This window comes from Vombatus ursinus, unplaced genomic scaffold (assembly GCF_900497805.2).
Source record: "Vombatus ursinus unplaced genomic scaffold, bare-nosed wombat genome assembly UNPS02014821.1, whole genome shotgun sequence".
Taxonomy (NCBI): domain Eukaryota; kingdom Metazoa; phylum Chordata; class Mammalia; order Diprotodontia; family Vombatidae; genus Vombatus; species Vombatus ursinus.
In genome coordinates, this window is record NW_020954599.1 from 19,845,483 (window position 1) to 19,866,279 (window position 20,797).

General features: G+C 37.0%; 1 protein-coding gene across 1 annotated transcript in view; it reads left to right on the top strand.

Annotated features, from left to right (window-relative positions):
* ANK2 (ankyrin 2) overlaps positions 1–20,797 on the top strand; it is a 412,172-nt gene that overhangs the window by 230,734 nt on the left and 160,641 nt on the right. The window contains 4 exon segments of the mRNA XM_027837420.1: positions 11,969–12,154; positions 12,566–12,589; positions 16,239–16,337; positions 17,492–17,590. Coding sequence (XP_027693221.1) covers positions 11,969–12,154; positions 12,566–12,589; positions 16,239–16,337; positions 17,492–17,590 — 408 coding nt within the window.

A 20,797-nucleotide genomic window follows, 5' to 3' on the forward strand; every position in this document is an offset into this window, starting at 1 on the left:
TTGAACAATAAAAAAGAAAACCCCAATAAACTTATACACCTAGTCTAGCAAAACAAATTTCCACATTGATTACCTCCAAAAATGTGTCTCATTCTCCATTACGCCTCAAGCAGGAGGTGTGTTGTATACTCAGTCTTCAGCCCTAATTGTGATCATTGGTCTGATCAGTAATAACTGGACAGACTGTACATTGACTCTAACATAGTGATGTCATTTTATCCTCTTCAATTATGAAGCATAACAACCAATTGGGGTTTATGGTTGCAACAATTCCCATTATGAAAGCCACTGTCATCATTTTAATATATTTTTATGCCATCTGAACCTATGAATTCGTTAGTACAGGAACATATTCCACAAATGCAGATCAACAAGTCATCTTTAATTTATATTATTAGTTACATAGGACACTGAGTAGTTAAGTGATTTGCCCATGGTCACACAGCCAATATACACTATTTCACAATCAGGACTTGAATTCAGATCTTCCCAAGTCCAAAGACACATGCCCTTTGCTGAACTACCTCTCTCTAAAAATATTAGGATTTTCATAGAGAGAATGGCTAGAATTCATTTGCCGTGATCCCACTATACCATTTAACTTTAACATTTTCCTTTCCTATTCTTAGCCTATGATGATATGGAAACTTGTAACCCTACAAATTCTTTGAGATCTTTTATTGATGAGAGAGTGTGTGAACAAATGGGGATTAACTTAATATAATTCAATTTCTTTTTACTTGTCACTATGCCAAGATTTGAATTTTTCTCCCTCCCCCACTGCTCCACCCCTTGTTTCTGGGTTGGGGTGGGGTAGGGAGAAGAAGGATAGTATATTAAGCCATCTACCACCTAGGCTTCTACAACTTTAATTCATCTATCAAGCTCAGCTGTTCATTCAGCTGTCCCTCTCTTAATACACAGTAGAGAAGCCAATCACTTAGCAGGGGTGGGGAACCTGAGGCTTCAAGGCCACATGTGGCCTTGTAGGTCCTTGGGATACACCATCACTACTATAGATGATGATGGTGGTGACAATGATGATTTTGAAGATGACAATGACAATTATGATTACAAGGATTTATATAGTATTTTAATGTTTAAAAAGTGATTTACTACATTGACTCATTTGAGTATCCCAACAACTCTGTGAGATAGATACCATTGACATTATCTCAGTGTTACAAATGAATAGTTGAGATGCGGAGAAGTTAAGCAAGTTCCTATGATTGGTGTTTCTTTTAAACATAATCTACTTAATTTCTCTCCCCATTTTGATGATTATTTTCTTTTAGAAAATAATATAGGTGTTTTTGATGGTGCATTCATATCGTATGTTGACTTACAATGTCAATTTGCTACCTTCTTCATTTTCTTTACCATTCAGTAGCAGAACTGATCTGGGTTTGGTTCTAATATTTCATTACTATCAATAAAGGTTTATTGAAGACTATGGAAAAAGTACAATGAGCATTCCTAAACCTACATACATCTCGTGTGTGTGTGTGTATGTATATGCACACATGCATATATTAGTGTGATGTATATGGGTGTGTGTGTGTGTATATATATGTATTTATATATATACAGACTCATATATCACACCTATATATATATTTTATATACATACATAGATACATGCATAAATATGTGTAGCTATACCTCATCTCTCTTTCAAGTCACAGTGCTGGTGTAACTAGTCTAACTAGTTACGTGCTAGATATTTCTACTTGGGTGTCCCATTGGCACCTTCAACTCAACATATCCAAAATGGAATTCATCTTTCCCCTCCCCAAACTTACTATCCCACCTATCACTAAATAATAATAATACTAAGAATAACGATAGCTAGTACTTACACAGCATTTAAGGTTTGCAAGAAGTATCTCATTTTATGCTCACAGCAACCCTGGGAGAGACAATGCTAAGGCAGATAGAAGTTAATTCATTTCCTAGAATTACATTGTTTGTCCTTCGTTCTTGAAGAGGACCATGACATCTGGGAGGTGATGCCATGACTTGCAAATAAATTGGATTTAAGTGAGGGAGGCCTCTGCAAAGTCACCAGGCTCACTTTCTCCTCTGGAGCCATCTGGGCCCATTGGCAAGATATAGATCAGGAAGACTGGAGTTGTCCCCAGATGCAATGAGAGACCTTGGCTTTTTTAAGCTAAAATCTTTCAGGAGTTCTCACTTTGAGACAATACCCATCAGGGATTAAGACTGGTTTAGAAATGAGCCAAGGAATGGCCCTTTTTATCTAAGCCTCCAACCAACCAAGCAAACAAATAAACAAAAGATCAATCTAGGAGGGGAAGATCCTGAGTGTTTTTGGCCAAAACTGAAGCAATTACTATTTACTTTCACTCTGAACCCTCAGGGCCCAAACAAAGACTCCCTAAGTGGTGCTTGGATTGGGTTCTATTGTTGCCCAATCAACGAGAGCCAGAGTGAATTAGGGTTAAGACCTGGTTTTTAGAAAGAAATCTAGCTACTGTGCCTCCTAGCTGTAGTGGTTGTCATTACTACTACTACTTCTGGTAAGGTTAATAACATCTAGTCATCCAGATTTGCAACCTCAGAATCATCCCTTGACATTTCCCTCTCATTTACTCTCCATATCTCTTCAGTTATTGAATCATTAGATTCTACATTACATTTCTACTTTCTCACATTTCTCACCTTCTCTCCTCTTACTCAGCCATTATCCTAGTGTAAACCCTAATCACCTCTTTTGAGAATGATGGCTGTAGAGTCCCAGCTGGTTTTCCTGCTTCCAGCTTCTTACCTCTCTAATTCATCCTCCACAGAGCTGCCAGATTTATAGTTTTAAAACACACCTCTCCCCTGATTCAATTTTTTTCACCCAGTGGCTCATTACTGCCTTTAAGATAAAATACAAAATCTTTATATCAACAACTAAATCTCTCCACTATCTGACTTCCAGCTACATTTCCAGATGTATTTCATGTTCCTGCCCTTTGTGCCCTCTTTGTTCCATCCTCACTAGCTTATTATCTCTTCCCCAAATTCTGCAGAAATGTATAAGGCATCATCTATAGTACCAGTCCCAGTAAAGCTACAAATGAGGGAGATTCCTTAAATCTCTTTAGTCCTTGAATCTCATGATCCTTTGATTAAAGAGGGCTCTACAAAGATCCAGCTTGCTTTCTTAAAGAGCTTTTATATTCTACCAGAGACCCTGGGAAATATCATCAAAAAAAAAAAAAAAGCTGTAGGTGGAGTCATCTTATCTCAGAATTAGAAAAGACTTTCCATTTCATAAAATCTAAGTCCTACCTAGCTAAATTCCATCTGAATCTCCTATATAAATAATCAAACGAAATAACACGTATAAAGTGCTTTGCAAAGTTTAAAGTTGTCTCTATATGCTAGATGTTATTATTAATATCCACCCTACACTTAAGACAAATAGTGTCTGTCTCACTAACATTTGAAAAAGAAGATAGAGACTGTCTCATTTTGGTCTTTGTAACCCCAGCATCATAGGACGCCATCTGGCACATAAATGCTTGTTTGAATGAATGAATGGTTTGGAACAGCTCCTGAAAATTAGGAAGATTTCTCTTTGTCTTTTTGGATTGTTTTCAATCAACAAGCCTCTTCAAACATTTACCATGGGCCAGGCATGATGTTAGATGCCTCAGATATAAAGGCAATAATGAAACTGGGCCTGTCCTTAAAGAACTTACATTCTTTGAGGGGAAATAGCACGTTCACATTTAAGTAAGTACAAAAAACATATAAAGAAAATTAAAGATAATTTCCTAGGTCAAAGATAGGGTGATGGGAGAGACATTATGGGAAGGGTGGGGATTGGGGAAGGTCTCTTGTAAGAAGTGCCATTTGAACTGGGGTTTGAAGGAAGCTAGGGATTCTTAAAAAAGTGGAGGTGAGAAAATAGTGCAGTCCAGGGGATGGGGGAAAACCTATCCAAGAGCACAGGGATGGGAAATGCAGCTAGGTGGTGCAGTGAATAGAGCCTTGGGCTTGGAGTCAGAAAGACCTGAGTTCAAACGTAGACACAGACTGATCTTACCTATTGTGTAACCCTGGTTAAGTCCCTTAACCTCTATCTGACCTAGTTTCCACAAAATAAAGGTGATATTAGCACGATCTTGGCAGGATTGTTATGAGGATTAAATAAAATAATACTCATAAAGCGCTTAGCACAATGCCTGCCACATTTTGCTGCTGTTTGGTCATTTTTCAGTCATGTCCTCCTCTTTCTGATCCCTTTTGGGGTTTTCTTGGCAAAGACACTGGAGTGGTTTGCCATTTCCTTCTCCAGCTCATTTTACAGATGAGAAAGCTGAGGCAAACAAGGTTAAGTGACTTGCCCAGGGTCACACTGCTAGTAAGTGTCTGAGGCCAGATTTGAACTCAAGATGAGTCTTCCTGATTCCAGGTCCAGCTCTCTATCCATTTCACCACCTGGCTGCCCTAACTAGCACCTAGTAGGGCACTTAAGAAATGCTTGTTCCTTTGCCTTTCCTATTGTATATGAGAAAAGCAAGTCATCCTGATTGGCTAGGGGAAAAATGACTGCAGTTAGATTGTGAATGGTTTTTAATGCCAAACAGAGAAGTTTGTGTTTTGTCCTAGAACTTATTTATATATATATATATGTTATAGAACATATATATATATATATATGTATGTATGTATGTATGTATGTATGTCTATAACTTCCATTGGTTCTAATTCCACCCTTCAGGGCCAAATGGGACAACTGTAATTTGTCTTCTGTGTGGCAACCCTTCAAATAGTTGAGATTAAATACCATCTCATCCTTAAAGTTTTCTCCGGGCTAAACATCTTCAGTTCCTTCATCTTATTTTCAAATGGCAAATTTTCCCTTACAGTCTTTTCATCATTTCAAATTGCCAGGTATACATTAGCCACTAAAATCCAGTCAATTGAGAACATTCAGTCAATTAAATTAAGAAAAATTATCATGGTAGAAGTGGATATAACCTCCAAAATCTCTCAAAATATGAGAGCTTTGATGAAAAAGGTTATCAAGGTTGATTTTCATTTGATGTCTAAAGGAGTCTCTGAGAAAATAATTTGAGGTAGTTATTAAAGAATTATTCTGCAAGTCAGTTTTTTTAAAAAAAAAAAACAAGGTGGATTTCTGAATCATAGCCTAGTTGCACACACACATAAAAAATGGCAATGTAGTACAAAGTCCTGAGACAGCCAGATGATGTGAGATAAAAGTATAGACGTGATGGCGACATTGTGGAACTGTCTCTTAGTCTCAGGTGTGCCTAGCTGATGCTCAATGCCTATGGGGAGTAGTTTTGTAGTCTAAGCAGACCTTCTGGCAACTTCTCCGGGCAAAACATCTTTGTTTTTCTTTGTTGAAAGGGACGTCAGAAGACATGATATCCGCAAGTGTAGAGGGCGAATAGAAATATGAAAAGAAGAATGATAGGAGAAAAATACAAAATTAAGAACTTTTTTCTGGCTTTAACAAAAGCAAAATGGTTACCTACTTCATCTGTCTCCATGACTACCCCAGAAAGAGCAAGGCCAATTTATCTGCTTTTCTTAGTGAAGAAAGACTTTTTATTTCTCATAGGGGGGAAAAGCCAGCAAAATGCATACAAAAATAAAGTTAACTTCTTTCTCTCACTTAAAATTTTCTAGTTGGTGCCACTAAATGTAAAAACTGTTCTGTTTAGCTCCAAATAGCTAGCTTGTCTTAAACACATAGCTTTCTCAGAGCTATATAAAGTGTATGTGTGTGTGTGATCAAGAATTAATACATTGGTCTGAGAGAAGGTGGTCTATGTTAATTTGAATATTAAAAGCATGGAAACAACTAATGATTTAGAAAGAAAAACCCTTCTCCCTCTAGGCACAGTTAACTAGCTCAGGTTCTAAATATTTTATGGGTCAAAATCCTCTTTGTGGTTTTGTAGCTCATGAGCCCTGATTAGTATGTCTTACTTTTTAAACTTGTCAACCAGATGATGACAAACTCAGTTAAAAAACAAAGGCATTTTAGTTAAAAGGCAATGCTCTCTCATTTTTTTTAAAAATTTTTTTATTGTGTTTTGTTTAGTAGCTTTAAGGTTAAAATGCAGTTTTAAATAAAGTTTGGACTTGTCTATAAAAAAAAAAGCAATGTAATAAATAAAGTAATAATAGACTATTCCCTCCCTCCCTAAATCTTGAATCCATTGTCTTATAAATATACCTATACTCAATGTGAAGAAAGGACTTTTGTAGGAATTATGTGTGAATGAATATATGGGCGTCCATCCATGTCACACACAGAGCTAACATGTATGGCCACATGCTTGGAACAGCAATTCAAATTTCTGACATTTTGAGGCAATCAATATCTCATATTAATGTCATCACCTTTCTCCTCAATAGGCATTGCTTTCCACTGCTCTCTGCCCCAACTTGTCATCAACTCCAGCTAATTTTAGAATACCTAATGCTGATGGGAGATGCTACAGTATAAGCCCTTTTACCAGCTGTTTTTGTTACATTCCCCCATCCAACAGCGGGGAGGGAATACTCTTTCCCACCCCCCACCCCTACATCTTTCCAGTCTTCTTATACCTTTCAACCCCACTCCCCACATTCTTGTTTACTCTTCAGTCCAGTGACACTGGCCTCCTGGCTGTTCCACAAACAAGATGCTCCATCTCCTCTAGGAATATTCATTGGCTGTTGCCCATCCCTGGAATGCTCCTCTCCTTATCTCTGCCTCTTGGCATCTGAAATCCTACCTTCTATAGGAAGCCTTTCCCAATCCTTCTTAATTCTAGTGCCTTCTCCCTGTTAATTATTTTCTATTTTTCCTTTATCTATTTTGTTTGAACATAGTTGTTTGCTTGTTGTCTCTGATGAGCTCTCCCAGGGCTGGTGCTGGATTTTGCTTTTGTTTTTCGCTGTCGTTAGAACATAGTGCCCGGCACATAGCAGGTATTTGTTGACTGGTTGGCTGGTTGTTGTCCTTTACTCTCAAAGAGAATCAAAATGACATCACCATGTTAGAGTCAAGTTACAGTGTATCCCCTTGTGGCTGATTAGACCAATATGAGCTTGGAATACTCTACTGCAGGTCAGGCACAAATAGTCCATGTGAACATTTGGTGTGGATTCTCTAAATTTGTGTGTCTTGCATTTCTGTTGGGCTACTTCATTTCTGCTTTGCTCATGGAGCACAGCACCTTCATTGATGAGGGCACATCATGCTGAGCGGTCCTGTGCCAGTGTCTCTCATGTCACACAATCAATTCCAGAGTTCTTCAGGGAGACCGTGAGAGTGTGCTTGTGTTGCTTCTTCTGACCACCATGTGAGCCCTTGCCAAAGAGTGGCTTTAGCCTTTTGAGGCTTCTATGTTGCCCTGATCTTTCAGACACCTTCTGTGTATCAGGTATAGTTCTCAGCTGAGATGCTGTCTTCAAAGGTACGTTCAATTCAGCCCTCCTGCGTGATGTGCTGAGATTAGTAAACCTCTGCCTAGCATTGAGGACTGTGTCTCTTTTCAGTCAGCCTTCTCAGCCAGTAATAACAAAGCATGCTTAAACTCTCTGAATTTAAAGAGACAAAAAGTGAACAACCTTTGTCCCAAGGAGCTAGATTAATTCATGCGCCCAGTAAAGTAAACACAAGGTACTTAGTGGAAGGAGAAAGCACTAACAGCTTTACTAACAGTATCAGAAAAGGGAAAGGATGAGGGGAAGGGATTAAGTATTTACAGATAGAATACTATGTGCCAGGCACTGTGCTAAGCACTTTACCAAATATTAACTCATGGGATCTCTCACAACAATCTTGTAAGACAGGTACTAGGAAAAAGTGGGACAAGACCCTTGAGTGGAGATTCAAGGAAGATAATTATTCTAAGAGGTAGAAGTATGAAGGGCAGCTAGGTGGCACAGTGGATAGAGAGTTCGGCATGAGATCAGGAAGATTCCTCTTCCTGAGTTCAAATCCTGCCTCAGATATTAACTGTATGACCCTGGATAAGTCATTTAATCCTGTTTGCCTCCGTTTCCTTATCTACAAAATCAGCTGGAGAAAGAAATGGCAAACCACTCCAATATCTTTGCCAAAAAATCTCCAAATGGGGCCATGAAGAGTTGGACACAATTGAATAGCAACAAAAGGAGTAGAAAGTGCGTGTTCTAGCAAGGAGAATAACTATGTAAACTAATAGAGACAGGAAAAGAGATATTGTGTTTGGGGAACAGATAGCAAGCCAAGTTGGTTAGAACATCAAGTATGTGATCCTTACTATACTGTGTAACCATGGGGAAATCACTGAACCTTTCTGAGGCTCATTTTCCTTGTCTGTAAAATGAAGATAGTGATAGCTGTCATAACAACCCTCACTGAGTTGTGAGATCAGAATTGGAATATACGTGTGCTTTCCACACCTTAACATCTGTATGCATGTTAACCATCATGAAGGAGTAAGATGTGAAATAAATCTACGAAAGTAATCTGAAACTAGACTGTGATGAGTTTTAGATACTAGGCTTAGGATTTCATGTTTTAACTTTGAGTTACAGGGTACCCCTGAAGATTTTTGAGCAGAGGAGTCAGTGACATGTGTCTTAGATGTTACATTAAGATTTTCCTTTGTGTGGAAGAGGGAAGATACTATAAGGGAAGCCAATTAGGGAACTTTGGCAGATGGTCCTAGAGTTGATACCATTAAACAGGTTAGTGGTTGTGAAGTGGAAAGACTGGGACAGATTAAGAGCTGTTGTGGAGGCAAAATCAATAAGACTTAACAACTGATTAAATCTGGCAGGTGGAGGAGAGAGAAGAGTCCAGGATGACTATGGTTGTATGAATCTAAGTGATTGGGAGGATGGTGGTACCTTACCACAAACGAAGAAGTTTGAAGGAGGGTCATCCCTCCAAAGATTCATATCTTTGGGATAACCTAGTGAATTTTACTTTGGATATGACGAATTTGATGATGAGTCATCTATGTCGAAATGTCCCCCATATAGTTGGTTATTCAGGACTAAGTCCACAACAGATATTAAGGATGGATTTGAGAGTCGTATGAAGAGAAATGAACATTGAACCTGTATAAATTGATAATGTTGCCATGAGAGAAAGTGTAGAGAAAGAAAGATGTAGGATAGGGCCTTATGGGATGACCACGCTTGACAGGTGGGAGAGAGAAGAAAAGAGATAGAGGAAAAAAGGGGGAAAGAGAAGCACAAAAGAAGGGTTAGACATTTTGAAGGAGGAACAATATCAAAGAGTGGGGCAGAGGGGATATCGAGGTGGAGGGGATGATTTGAATATCAAAAACGTTGGAGTTCAAGTAGAATGATGTTTGAGAAAAAAAGGTTTTGGTAATCTTGGAAGGAGAAATTTTAATTGGTGAAGTTGGAAATCAGATTGCAAAGAATTAAAAGTGAATGGTAGGTGAAGTATTAATAGGTGCATTGAGTATAGACATTTTTCTAGGAGTCTGGCTGCTGTCAAAGGGAGAAGAAATAAAGGATTACACTTTGAAGAGATGGAGTGTTTTTTAAGGAGCTAGAAAACCTAGACATGTCTTTTAGGTAGAAGGGAAAAATCCGGTCCATAAGAAGGGCTTGAAGATGGAAAAAAAGGTATGATTAAGGGAACAAGCAACCAGCAGAGACAGGAAAGGAGGAAATCAGGGGCAACAGAAATGTTGACCTTGACAAGGATAAAGGCTGTCAGAGACTAGAGCAAAGGAAAGAATGGAAGATGACATAACTTGAGATAATAGATTTTCTTGGGGAACTACGGGATATAATTCTGTGCTGAGGAGGGGGAACAGGGTCATTTAGGAGGTTTGAGAAGGGAACAGAAGATTTACAATTGTTGCTTTTGGTTGTGTGTTAGAGGACTGGCACACAGCAGTGTGAAATTAGATAACATAAGTTTGAAGTAGACCTAGTTGGCCCCTTTCTGCTAGAGACCTTTCCTGTTCCTCTTTTCCCCAGGTTCAATTTCCTTCCCTTCTAAGGCTCTGTATTCCATCATACTCTGTATATGGCTAGTTATATAAATGTTGAATCAACCACTATAATTTAAGCTCCAAGAGGGTTGGGATTGCTTTTACTTTTCTAAGTGTGTCCAGTGCTTAGCACACTGCCTGGTACATATTAGGCACTAAATAAATGCTTATTGATTGATTACATGGTTGAACTGGTGAACCATAGGATTGGCAGGGAGGAAATTGAGACTAGAATGGGGAGGGATGGATGGACTAACGATCATCGTGAAGACAAAGAATGGGTTTAAGAGGAGTGAGTCAGAGAAAATTTCAGAGCATGCAACTTCTCTACTTAAAAATTTCCAATGTTTCTTCATTGTTTATCAAATAAAGTATGAACTACTGATTCTCACATTCAACACTTTTTGTAGACTAACTCCAACCTATCTTTTCAGATTTATCACGTAACTAATCCCTTTCATTAATTCTACATAACTATTACACGGAACTACTGTCTATCTTTTATTCTCTTCCCACCTTCTCACATTTTCATGCCTTTGCTCACACCATATTCCAGTAAGTCAAAACATCGGCAAGCCTTTACACTTTACACTTAATACATGCCAGGCACTATGTTAAAGACTGAGGATATGAAGAAAGTCTTTGCAAAAAAAAAATAGTTTTTACTTTCATGGAATCCATATCCTGATGGGGGAGAAATGGTGCGAATAACCACGCAATGTGATATATTGTTATTGTCATTCAATTGTTTCAGTCATGTCCAACTCTTTGTGACCCCATTTGGGGTTTTCTTGGTAGAGATACTGGAGCAATTTGCCATTTCCTTCTCCAGCTCATTTTTATAGATGGGGAAACTGAGGCAAACATGGTTAATGACTTGCCCAGGGTCACATAGCTAGTAAGTGTCTGAGGCTGGATTTGAATTCATGAAGGTAAGCCTTCCTGATTCGAATCCCAGTGCTCTACCCATCATGCCACCTGTCTTTCCTGTAAGATATATACAAATATAAACTCTTTTGTCATTTATGTGAAATATACACAAAGCAAATGGAGGATAATCGCAGAGGGAGGGTACTAGCAGCTGGAAGAACCAGGAAAAGCTTCATGCAGATGCTGATTTTGGGGGGAAGCCAGGGACATGAAGAAGCAGAGGTTGGGGTGCAGAGTACTTTCCCTGAAGTCAGCACCCCTCAATTCATTCTGCCGATGTTTCTGTCCTCTTTCAAGGCAAATCTTAGATCCCATCTCTGCCCTGGGGTTTTCCCTCATCTTCCTCCTTCCTCTAGCTGAAAGCAACGTCTTCCTCAAAATTTTTAATAGCACTTTCCCTGGATATACTTTCCTATACACTTATCACCTTCTTTCTTGGTTACCTATATAAAAGGATCTGTCTTTGTATCCTGAAAACCTTGCGCTTGATAAATATTTAAATGTTTGTTGAAGTGAATTATGTCAAATATTGTATAGGATTGTAGTTATTGTTCATATCCTTAAATGTGTCAGATTTACTTTGCTTCAAATTTTACTTGTTAACAAAACTAAACTTTACAGAAATATCTTTAGTTTCCATGGTTTTGTGCTCATGAAGCAGGGTCAAATATAAACTCCTTTGTTTGTCATTTAGAATTCTTTACAGCTTTCTTCCTTCCTAACTTTTTGTTCCTGCCTTGGGCTCTATGGTCGTCATGTTGACCTGTTTGCTGTGCCTCATGAGCAATACTCAAATCTCCCATTTCTGGGTGTTTACACTGATTATCTCTCCACTGTTTGGGGAAAAAAATGTAGAGGAGATGTTTTGGAGTTGAATAATTCATCCATTCAATAAGCTTTTATTAAATGCCTGCTGAATGCTGAGTGTAGGCACAAAGTTTCAGTAAGGTTCACGGACCTTTAAACCAGGGATACTTATATGCTAAGCATCCACAGTTTGGCAAAACCTTCTTGATCTTTTCATCTTCCAGGATGGCTTCACTCCCCTGGCTGTGGCATTGCAACAGGGACACAACCAAGCTGTGGCAATCCTCCTGGAGAATGATACAAAGGGGAAAGTGCGCCTGCCTGCCCTGCATATCGCTGCTAGGAAAGACGACACCAAATCTGCAGCCCTCCTGCTCCAGAATGACCACAACGCTGATGTTCAATCCAAGGTAAAAGCTCAGGACGCTTGCAAAAAAGGGAGGCTCCGGTTTCCAGGTATCCTTCATGAAATTATATCTACTGAGTTCAGTGATAATGGAAAATCAATTTTGGTCATGAAGAGAGAGCGATAAGAGCAGATTTTTAAAAGCCTTTTCTAGAAAGCAGAAAGAAAATGAACACGAGACATTTCTCAGGAAAATTCAGCTGTTTGAAAATCTACCCATTTTGGTTAGGGACAGGAAAGAGCAGGAATAAGATTCGTTCTGTTTTTCTCTAATGAATAAGATTGAATGTGTTTAGTAATAGTGCATGTGTTTAGGCTAGCCAAAACAATGTACCTGATTGCAATGAGTAAAATGATTGTCTTCTTAATCTTTGTGTAACATCTTCCCTCTTTTTCCCAAACAACATTGCTTCAGATGATGGTGAATAGGACAACTGAGGTACAGTATTGTGAATATACAAAGATGCATATTGTTTTCATCCTTGTCCATTTATAGTAAATGCTCACTAATTCATACTAATAATTAGAAGACCCATTATTAGGAAACTGATTTTTTTAGACTTTCCTATAATTGAAAAAATATGGTAGGGGATAGGAATGAGACTTCTATTTAAAGCTCCAGCCCCAGATGGAAACTCCCACTACCAATGAAGATTGGTATCTTCTCTATAACTCATAGTGTTAGAGTTGGCAAGAATACTGAGAAGTTAAATGACTTGCCTGGGGTACACATACACACACACACACACACACACACACACACACACATACAATTTTGATCTATTTTGATATAGAGATTGATAAAGACAGATATATGCACAATATTATATATATACATATATCTATATCTACACATACATGTACATGCAATATACATACACATAGTATGCATATATGCAGTACTCTAAATGTACACGTGTATATATGTAAATACATAAATACATACATATTCAGACACATATTATATTGCTCATATATGTACATGTATAAATATACACATATACTCTTATCACAGTAATATGAGAAATACTGAGCACAGATTTAATAAAATGTGTCCCAACTAATGCTCTTCTATATCCGTAGAAGGAGGGGTATGACCACTGATCGTTATTACTGATGATTTTTATGCAAGCAATTCATCAAAGTAAAACTTAGGAAGTTGTTGTATCATACCTTTCTGTTTCTTTTTTTTTGTAGCCTTTTCATCAAACTGTATTATATATCAATGGTAAATTTGGGCATATAATGAACTTGACCATTCATTCTACTTGATCATGATCATTTAGCTTTATATTCTCAAGTCCTAAAACACATCTAATGACTTAATCTATTCTTCCTTGTACCAAACTAACCCTTTAGAGTCAGCAGGGATAATCAGTTCAGAAACCTGATGTTCAAATTTTTATTCCTTGCTAGCTCATTTGGCCATGTGTGTGCAAGAGTCGCTGACTCAAACTATTTGTTAAAAATGTTTTTTGGCTGCCTTCTATACTATGGAAACAAAAATATTATGACTAATCAATATTTTTGGAATAGAAGACCCATGTTTCTGTGAGTGGCACACCTTTCTATCTAATTCATAGGTCTTGCTTCTTAGACTTTGAATTATGAACTTGAGGATATTTAAACATTTCAGAGTTAGTAAAAAATATTACATTTACATAAATTGGTTTTCTTTTCAAAGAGTTTTCCCATTGGCTTGTGTAACACTGAAGATGAGAATATAAGAAAAAAACATTTTATTTGCAATCAGATGCCGTGGGTTCAAATTGTAACTCTGCTTTTTACTACCATTGACCCTGGGTCAAGTTACGTTCTGTCACTGGGCCTCAGTTTCCTAACTGGTAAAGTGAAGGATCTGTATTATGAAATCTCTAATGAGTATTCCAGATTTGAATCTTGTGATCCTATGAATCCCAATGGCCTCAACCAAATTTTGGGTGGGGGGGATGGTGGGGAGAGAAGTCACATTTCTCTAACCATGTTAAAAAGGCTGAAAAACCAGGAAGTTGGTACAAATGAACGTTTTTGGCATCTTCATAATCATTGACTATTGTTCTTTAAATTTCAAACTGTTTGAGAGCTGATGTAACTCTATTAAACCAGTAGCCACCAATTTGTCATGCTCATGTATATTCTAAGAAATATCCATGAAAAAATAAAACATAGTAAGATGTTACAGCTTTTGTCTGATTAGAAAGGGATGTCAATTCATATTCCCTGCACGATTTTCCTTATTCTGTAAAGATAATATTTGTAAAATGTTTAATACAGTGTCATGCACATAGTAGGCACTATATAAATGCTTTCCCCCCCTCCTTCTTCATGAATCCAAATCATACATTCTTATAGATTATCATATTGACTAAAAAGTAGTTTTGTGTTGTGTTTCTGCAAATGAAGCAGAAAACTTCAGTATATTGCCAATGATTTCTAAATGACTCGGCAGTATTCAATGAATATTGAATCGAGGTCAGGTAAATAATAATTCACATATTGAATATGTTTGTGTGACATTAAGTTTCTGGATGAAAACTGAAAAAAAAATTCTGTCAATTATGTATTTCCCAAACCAGAAGCATTGATCAGATTAGATAGCCTGATATAAGGATTTTTTGAGGGGGTTGGGGTTAATGTTGGACATTATGACACTTGCAGATACCACTTCAGAATGTTTTTACCCAGTCTCTGCTGGTTCCTAGAATGCATCCTTGATTTTATGAACTTCTAAATTTCCTTGCAAATTATTTTGCTGATGCAAAAGAATGTCTCTTAAAAGGATTCCCCAGTGTGTCCTTAGTTGATGTTTACAGCCTGATTTATTTAATCACCTATTCAAATCCCAAAGTGGGCTCTATTCATATTCAAATAAATCTCTTACAAATTAGAACACTGAAATTATGTATTGAAAATATGTATAGGAAAGAACTGTGCTTGAGCTTTAGAATCTTATTCAGATGTTTTACCTATTCATGTTCAAGTTTTTATTCAAGCAAATGGCACAATAGGAAATAATATTTGAATAGCTAAATTTGGCTAGTGATTATGTTAAGTAGTCTGTAATATTTCCATAAGGCAAGTGAAAGAATTAAGTCAAAATAATTATGTTGGCATAATATTGAATTAAACAATATTTAATGGTTTTTTTCAAAATATGGAAATGGCATAATTTCTATTTTGAATATGGCCAAAAGACAACACACACACGTGTGCACACACACATGCACGCGCACATGTACATAATCTCCAATTCTTTTTATCCTATACACAATGCTTTTACTTTTAAAACATTCGTTCTCTAAAGATTATGTCACTCCAGTAATTAGTTTGGCAGAATTCATTTTTTTAAAAATGGATTCACTGAAAGAGTCTTTTTATTGCTTATTTGTTTAGGTTTATTATTATTATTATTATTATTATTGTTCATTTAACCATGATGCTAAATAACTCATTTGGCTGAAGTTTCTCCTTGTTTTGGCATGATTCAGTAGGAGCCTAATTAAAGACAGAGTGTAGAGCTTTTCTTGGAATGAGGCATAGGTCCATGATAAATGAAAAATCAGTAGAAAATGGAATGTCCATCCTTCCTTCATAGAAATCATAGAAATTCCTTCATAAGACTTTATTCAAGATGTCTTTTTTGTTCCAAATAGATTGTTGATAATTGCCATTCAGGCATGGTAGCAAAAATTATTGAGTTTTCCATTTGAAGAAATTGCTTGTTATTTCCCATTCATTGTTTTTATTCATTCCATTTGCTTTTTAGCTAAATGTTGTCATCCCCAAATCACACACTATTTACATCACATCATTGGGGAAAATAAAATCGTTCTATCATCATTAAAGCCAAAAGAAGAAATAATGTTCCATCGGAAAAGACTTCATAAGTAACTAAGACTCTTTTGGGATATTACAGACTGTCAAGTAATACAACATACTATTTTATGCATTCTTTCATCTGTACTATCACAAATAGTTAGATTGTAGCCAAAGGGTACTCTGATCAAAGCTTACCTTCATTCCATCACTGTATTCTCCTTAGGATGCTACATTCCTTTATTGACCTCTATCCCACTTGTTTTCCATAGAGTGGTTTTACCCCATTGCACATAGCTGCACACTATGGAAATGTTAATGTGGCAACACTTCTTCTTAACCGAGGAGCCGCTGTGGACTTCACAGCCAGGGTAAGGATTGGAATTCTTCTCTTTCTGGGTAGGAGCTAATGGGGACATAAATAAAATCCAACCAAACAGAATACTGCTGGTTTATTCAAAGGTATCGTTTCTTTTCCTCCTGCTATTAGACAGTGATTCAATATTCAATATGATCTTTAGAGATTCATACCACTGTTCCCAGCCAAAGGAAAACAGCTATAGAGTACAGGCCACGCACACAATTAATTTGTAATAAATGCAATTTGAGGATGATATATATTCCATCCTCTTCCACGTAAAGCATTTTGTTTTAAGGAACTCTAGGGATAAATTTCACATGTATCATTGAAATTGATACATAATACTTATATAGCATAGGCAGTAGATTTTATGTACACACATATTTTTTTTCCATTTTTATTATAATGGTCTAGAATATTTTTTCAGTGATAAAAAGGTCTATTTGAACAAAACTGCAATTTCGGGATAACATTAATGAGCAAATAGACTTACAGGAAGGCAAATGTAGAAATAATGTTTTCATGTTCTTATAGATTATGGTAGCCAGCAGAATTCATAAATGCTTTTGGTAGATATGCTCTGTATGTCCTCAGATTTCTTCTCATTGGAATCTAGATTTATTTGATTTTATTTTCAAATTAAATTGTATTGTGTACTGAGTTGTTTTGAAAAAAAAGTCTTTTAAAGGATCATATTTTCCTATGAAACTAATTTTCAAATATGTGTGTGTTTTTTAAAAAACAGCCTTGGGATCCTAGAACTACTGAGGAAATAAGTACTATAAGAAGGAAAATGGACACTAATCTAGAATTTGAGTCCAGTTAGGAATTTTGAATGCATAGCTTCCCATAGTGCAAGAATGTTCCCTTGGTCTCTAGATGAACGTGTTATGCCGTTTGTTTATTCCACCAATCCATCTCATTGGTAAATTCTTTTTATTGGTTTACTTCTATTCAGAGAATCAGTGGTTCCTTTTCATTTCCCATACCCTCTGACTATGGAGCTTTGTGGTTTGTGTGCTTCTTAGTTTTTAAAAAAAATCAAACAAAACCAAAGTAGCCCTGAGGACATACTTTAGCACAGGTTGCTGCCCAATCCAAAGCCGTCGCTCTCTTACCCTTGTGCAACCCAATGTGCTCTTGTTTGGTCTTTCCATGGTGTAGAATGGAATCACTCCTCTGCATGTGGCTTCCAAAAGGGGAAACACAAATATGGTGAAGCTCTTACTGGATCGTGGAGGTCAGATCGATGCCAAAACCAGGGTGAGTGTGTAATTCCTTTGCTTTCCTTCTTTTATCATTTCTTTGTGTCCTGGCATCTCAAAACCCTGGTGTGCAAAAGTAAGCAATTTTTTGTGGAAATGGAACTTTCTTGGTTACTGCTCAAAGCCACTAGGTGGCACAGAGATAAAGTACAGGATTTAGAGTCAGGAAGATCTGAGTTCAAATGCAGCTTTAGATACTTATGTGTCTCATTTTTCTTGTCTGTTGAATGAGAGGGGTATTCAGATACTCAGTGGTATCTGAGGTCCCCTGCAGCCCTAAATCTATGATCCTAGGATCTTCAGAAGGCCATTAAAGAGATAGCAGTTTTAAATTGTGCTTAAATTAAAGTTTTCCTGCTCCTGGTCCTTCAAAATGGAATTATCATTCCCTCAGACAATCAATGTGGTAAACTAAATTCAGAGTGCATGCCCTTGATTTGGGTTTTCATTATAAATGGCAGTGCGTATATGAATTACTTTTATATTGCAGTGCAATATTCATATGCAGTATTTAGTTCTGTGGGCAGCTACGTGGTGCAGTAAATAGAGTGCTAGTCCTGGAGTCAGGAGGATCTGGGTTCACATCAGACACATAGTAGCTGTGTGACCCTGGACAGGTCACTTAATCCATTTGCCTTTGTTTCCCCATCTGAAAAATGAACTGGAGAAGGAAATGACAAATCATTCCAGTATTTTTGCCAAGGAAACCCCAAATGGGTTCATGAAGATTTGAACACGACTAAGACAAGTAAGCTATGACAACAATTTAGTTCAGTGGTTCTAGATATTTACTCCTAGATAATTTTCCTAAATAGTTTTATATTTTAATCATCTTTTTGAGAAAGCCTTTATAAACTGTTTTCTAAAGAGTCAAAGTGTACTTTTTCATTGTTTGACGTTACTCACAAGTCTTAGTATTGAGAGGTAATATATCAATTTCATGTTTATTGTATTTATTTTCAAACCTCCTGATTTGTCATGAGTTAAGTGTAACTACAGATATACTTATAAAAACTTTTTCAGTTTGCGTGTCTATTTTCTGCTAATATGGAATGAAGTTTGCTTTCTATTTCTATAATGTAACTTTAAAAAAATTCAATAATATCTATCCCTTAAGTACATAGCTATTTTTTTTTCAGTTTAAGTCTTTGAGATTAGGTTTGGACAATCATGGCCTCTTTCCAAAACTTTTATATTTATCTTGTCAGGGAAGGTTGACATATGAGATTTGAAATCTCATAGAAAGATGGTATAGAAGATATTCCCAGTTCTTTTTACAGAATTTTGTCCATAGCTTAATGAATTTTTGGGAACTTGGGACCTGTAAGCTAAGTCCAAGTTGAATTCTGATGAAGCAGGATCATATAGAGTCCTTCTTCAATGCTATGAGGCTGCCCATTATCTGGGACTATCAGATTGTGTCATGGAAGATTCATTAAAGCCTCTTAAAGCTACTTCCATCTGGGGCCAAAAGAATTTGACGTTGCATGTCCCGAAAGCTTTGGCTGGTTTTCCTGATCTCACTTCTTAAAGGCATTTGGGCCTGGCCAGCTGTGGGCACTTTACAACAGGGGAGATTACAGAGCATTTTTTCTTTGTCTATTGATGGCTCTACTGGTGTCTCATGTCTTTGTATTCTAATTTATTTGGTAGCAGAGTCCCTCTTCCCTTTGCTTTTGCCCGCATGCATTAGCTTTGCTGTGGTCATAGGTATGCAGGGTTTTGAAGAGATAAGTACAGTTGCATGCCCACAGTCAGTGTGCTTTGCGTTTAAAGGCAAGCATTTTAGCACTTCCTCCTTCATTACTAACCTGGTCTGTCTCCTTTTCTGTACTTCCTTTAAGGTGCCTCCAAAAATTCACATTAACAACAGAATAACAATGCTATGGAATTGCAAAAGAATCTTAAGCCAGAACATTTTTCTTAGTGCTTAGCTGCTGCAGTCATTTATTGGAAAGCATTTATTGCTTTTTTACTACTCTTGGGAAGATAAATGTTTTCAATTATTTCAAAGGTACCATAATTTGCCCTGTTCACATTCATTTGCATATAAAAACACTGAGAAGGAACTATGATACAATCACTGTTTCCATTTCAGTAGAATAAGTACTGGTCTGGGAATAAGGAAAACTGAGTTCTTGTCCTGTATCTAGCTTGCTGTGTGAACTAGGGTGAATTTCTTAACCTCTATCTGTGAGCCTTCATTCCCTCATCTGTGAAGGGAGGATTTTGGACCAGATAATCTCAAAGATTCCCAGATGCCTCAAAGACAAAAAGGAGGAACATATGCAACCCCACTCCAAGTGGATTGAGTTGCATGCAGAGATTGACAACTCAGGAGGATCAGACTGTCAGTATGAGGTTTGTTGGCAGCTGTCCATGGGGATTAGACATAATTATGCAGGATTGCATTGAGACCTTCACCCCCTGAGAGTTTAAAATACTTCCGTGGCTCCAATGGATAAGACTAGAAAAATCTTGCCAAAGGTTTGGAAAACCTAAATTGTATTTTACCCTAACCCTTCTTAGTTAAAAACAAACAAACAAACAAACAAATAAATTATGCCTCTAAAACTAAAAAGCAAAAATGTCTTTTGTATCTACATTCTTTGAAGTCTTTGAAGAGACAGGTTAGCTTAAAGCTTGAAATCATGAACTGTTACCCAGAATTTAGAACATCTGATCATTCTAAATTTTAGAATTTTTTTTTTAAAAACAAGGAATTTCTATGTTTTCTTTCTTAACTGCAAAATAATATACATACATACATACATACATACATATATTTATGTGTGTGTATTGTGCCATGGACTCTGTCTAGGTAATATAGCAGTGCTTCTGTGTATGGACTTTAACAAGGAAGGAAATAATCATTTATTAAGCAGCTACTATGTGCCAGGCACTGTGCTGATTGCTTTACATGTATTATCTTATTTAAATCTCAAAACAACCCTGAGAAGTAGGTCCTATTATTATCGCCATTTTACAGTTGAGGAAACTGAGGCAGACAGAAGTGAAATGACTTGACCAAAGTCACACAGCTATGTCTGAAGACCAATTTGAATTCAATGCTTCCTGACTCCAGGCCAAGAGCTCTCTATCAGGTGCCTCACAATTAATAGTGATACTGTTTTCTTTCTTCCATCTTCGAGACTCTAAAATTTCCTCTTTGCCCCTTAATTAAACCAACAGCATTTTAATATAC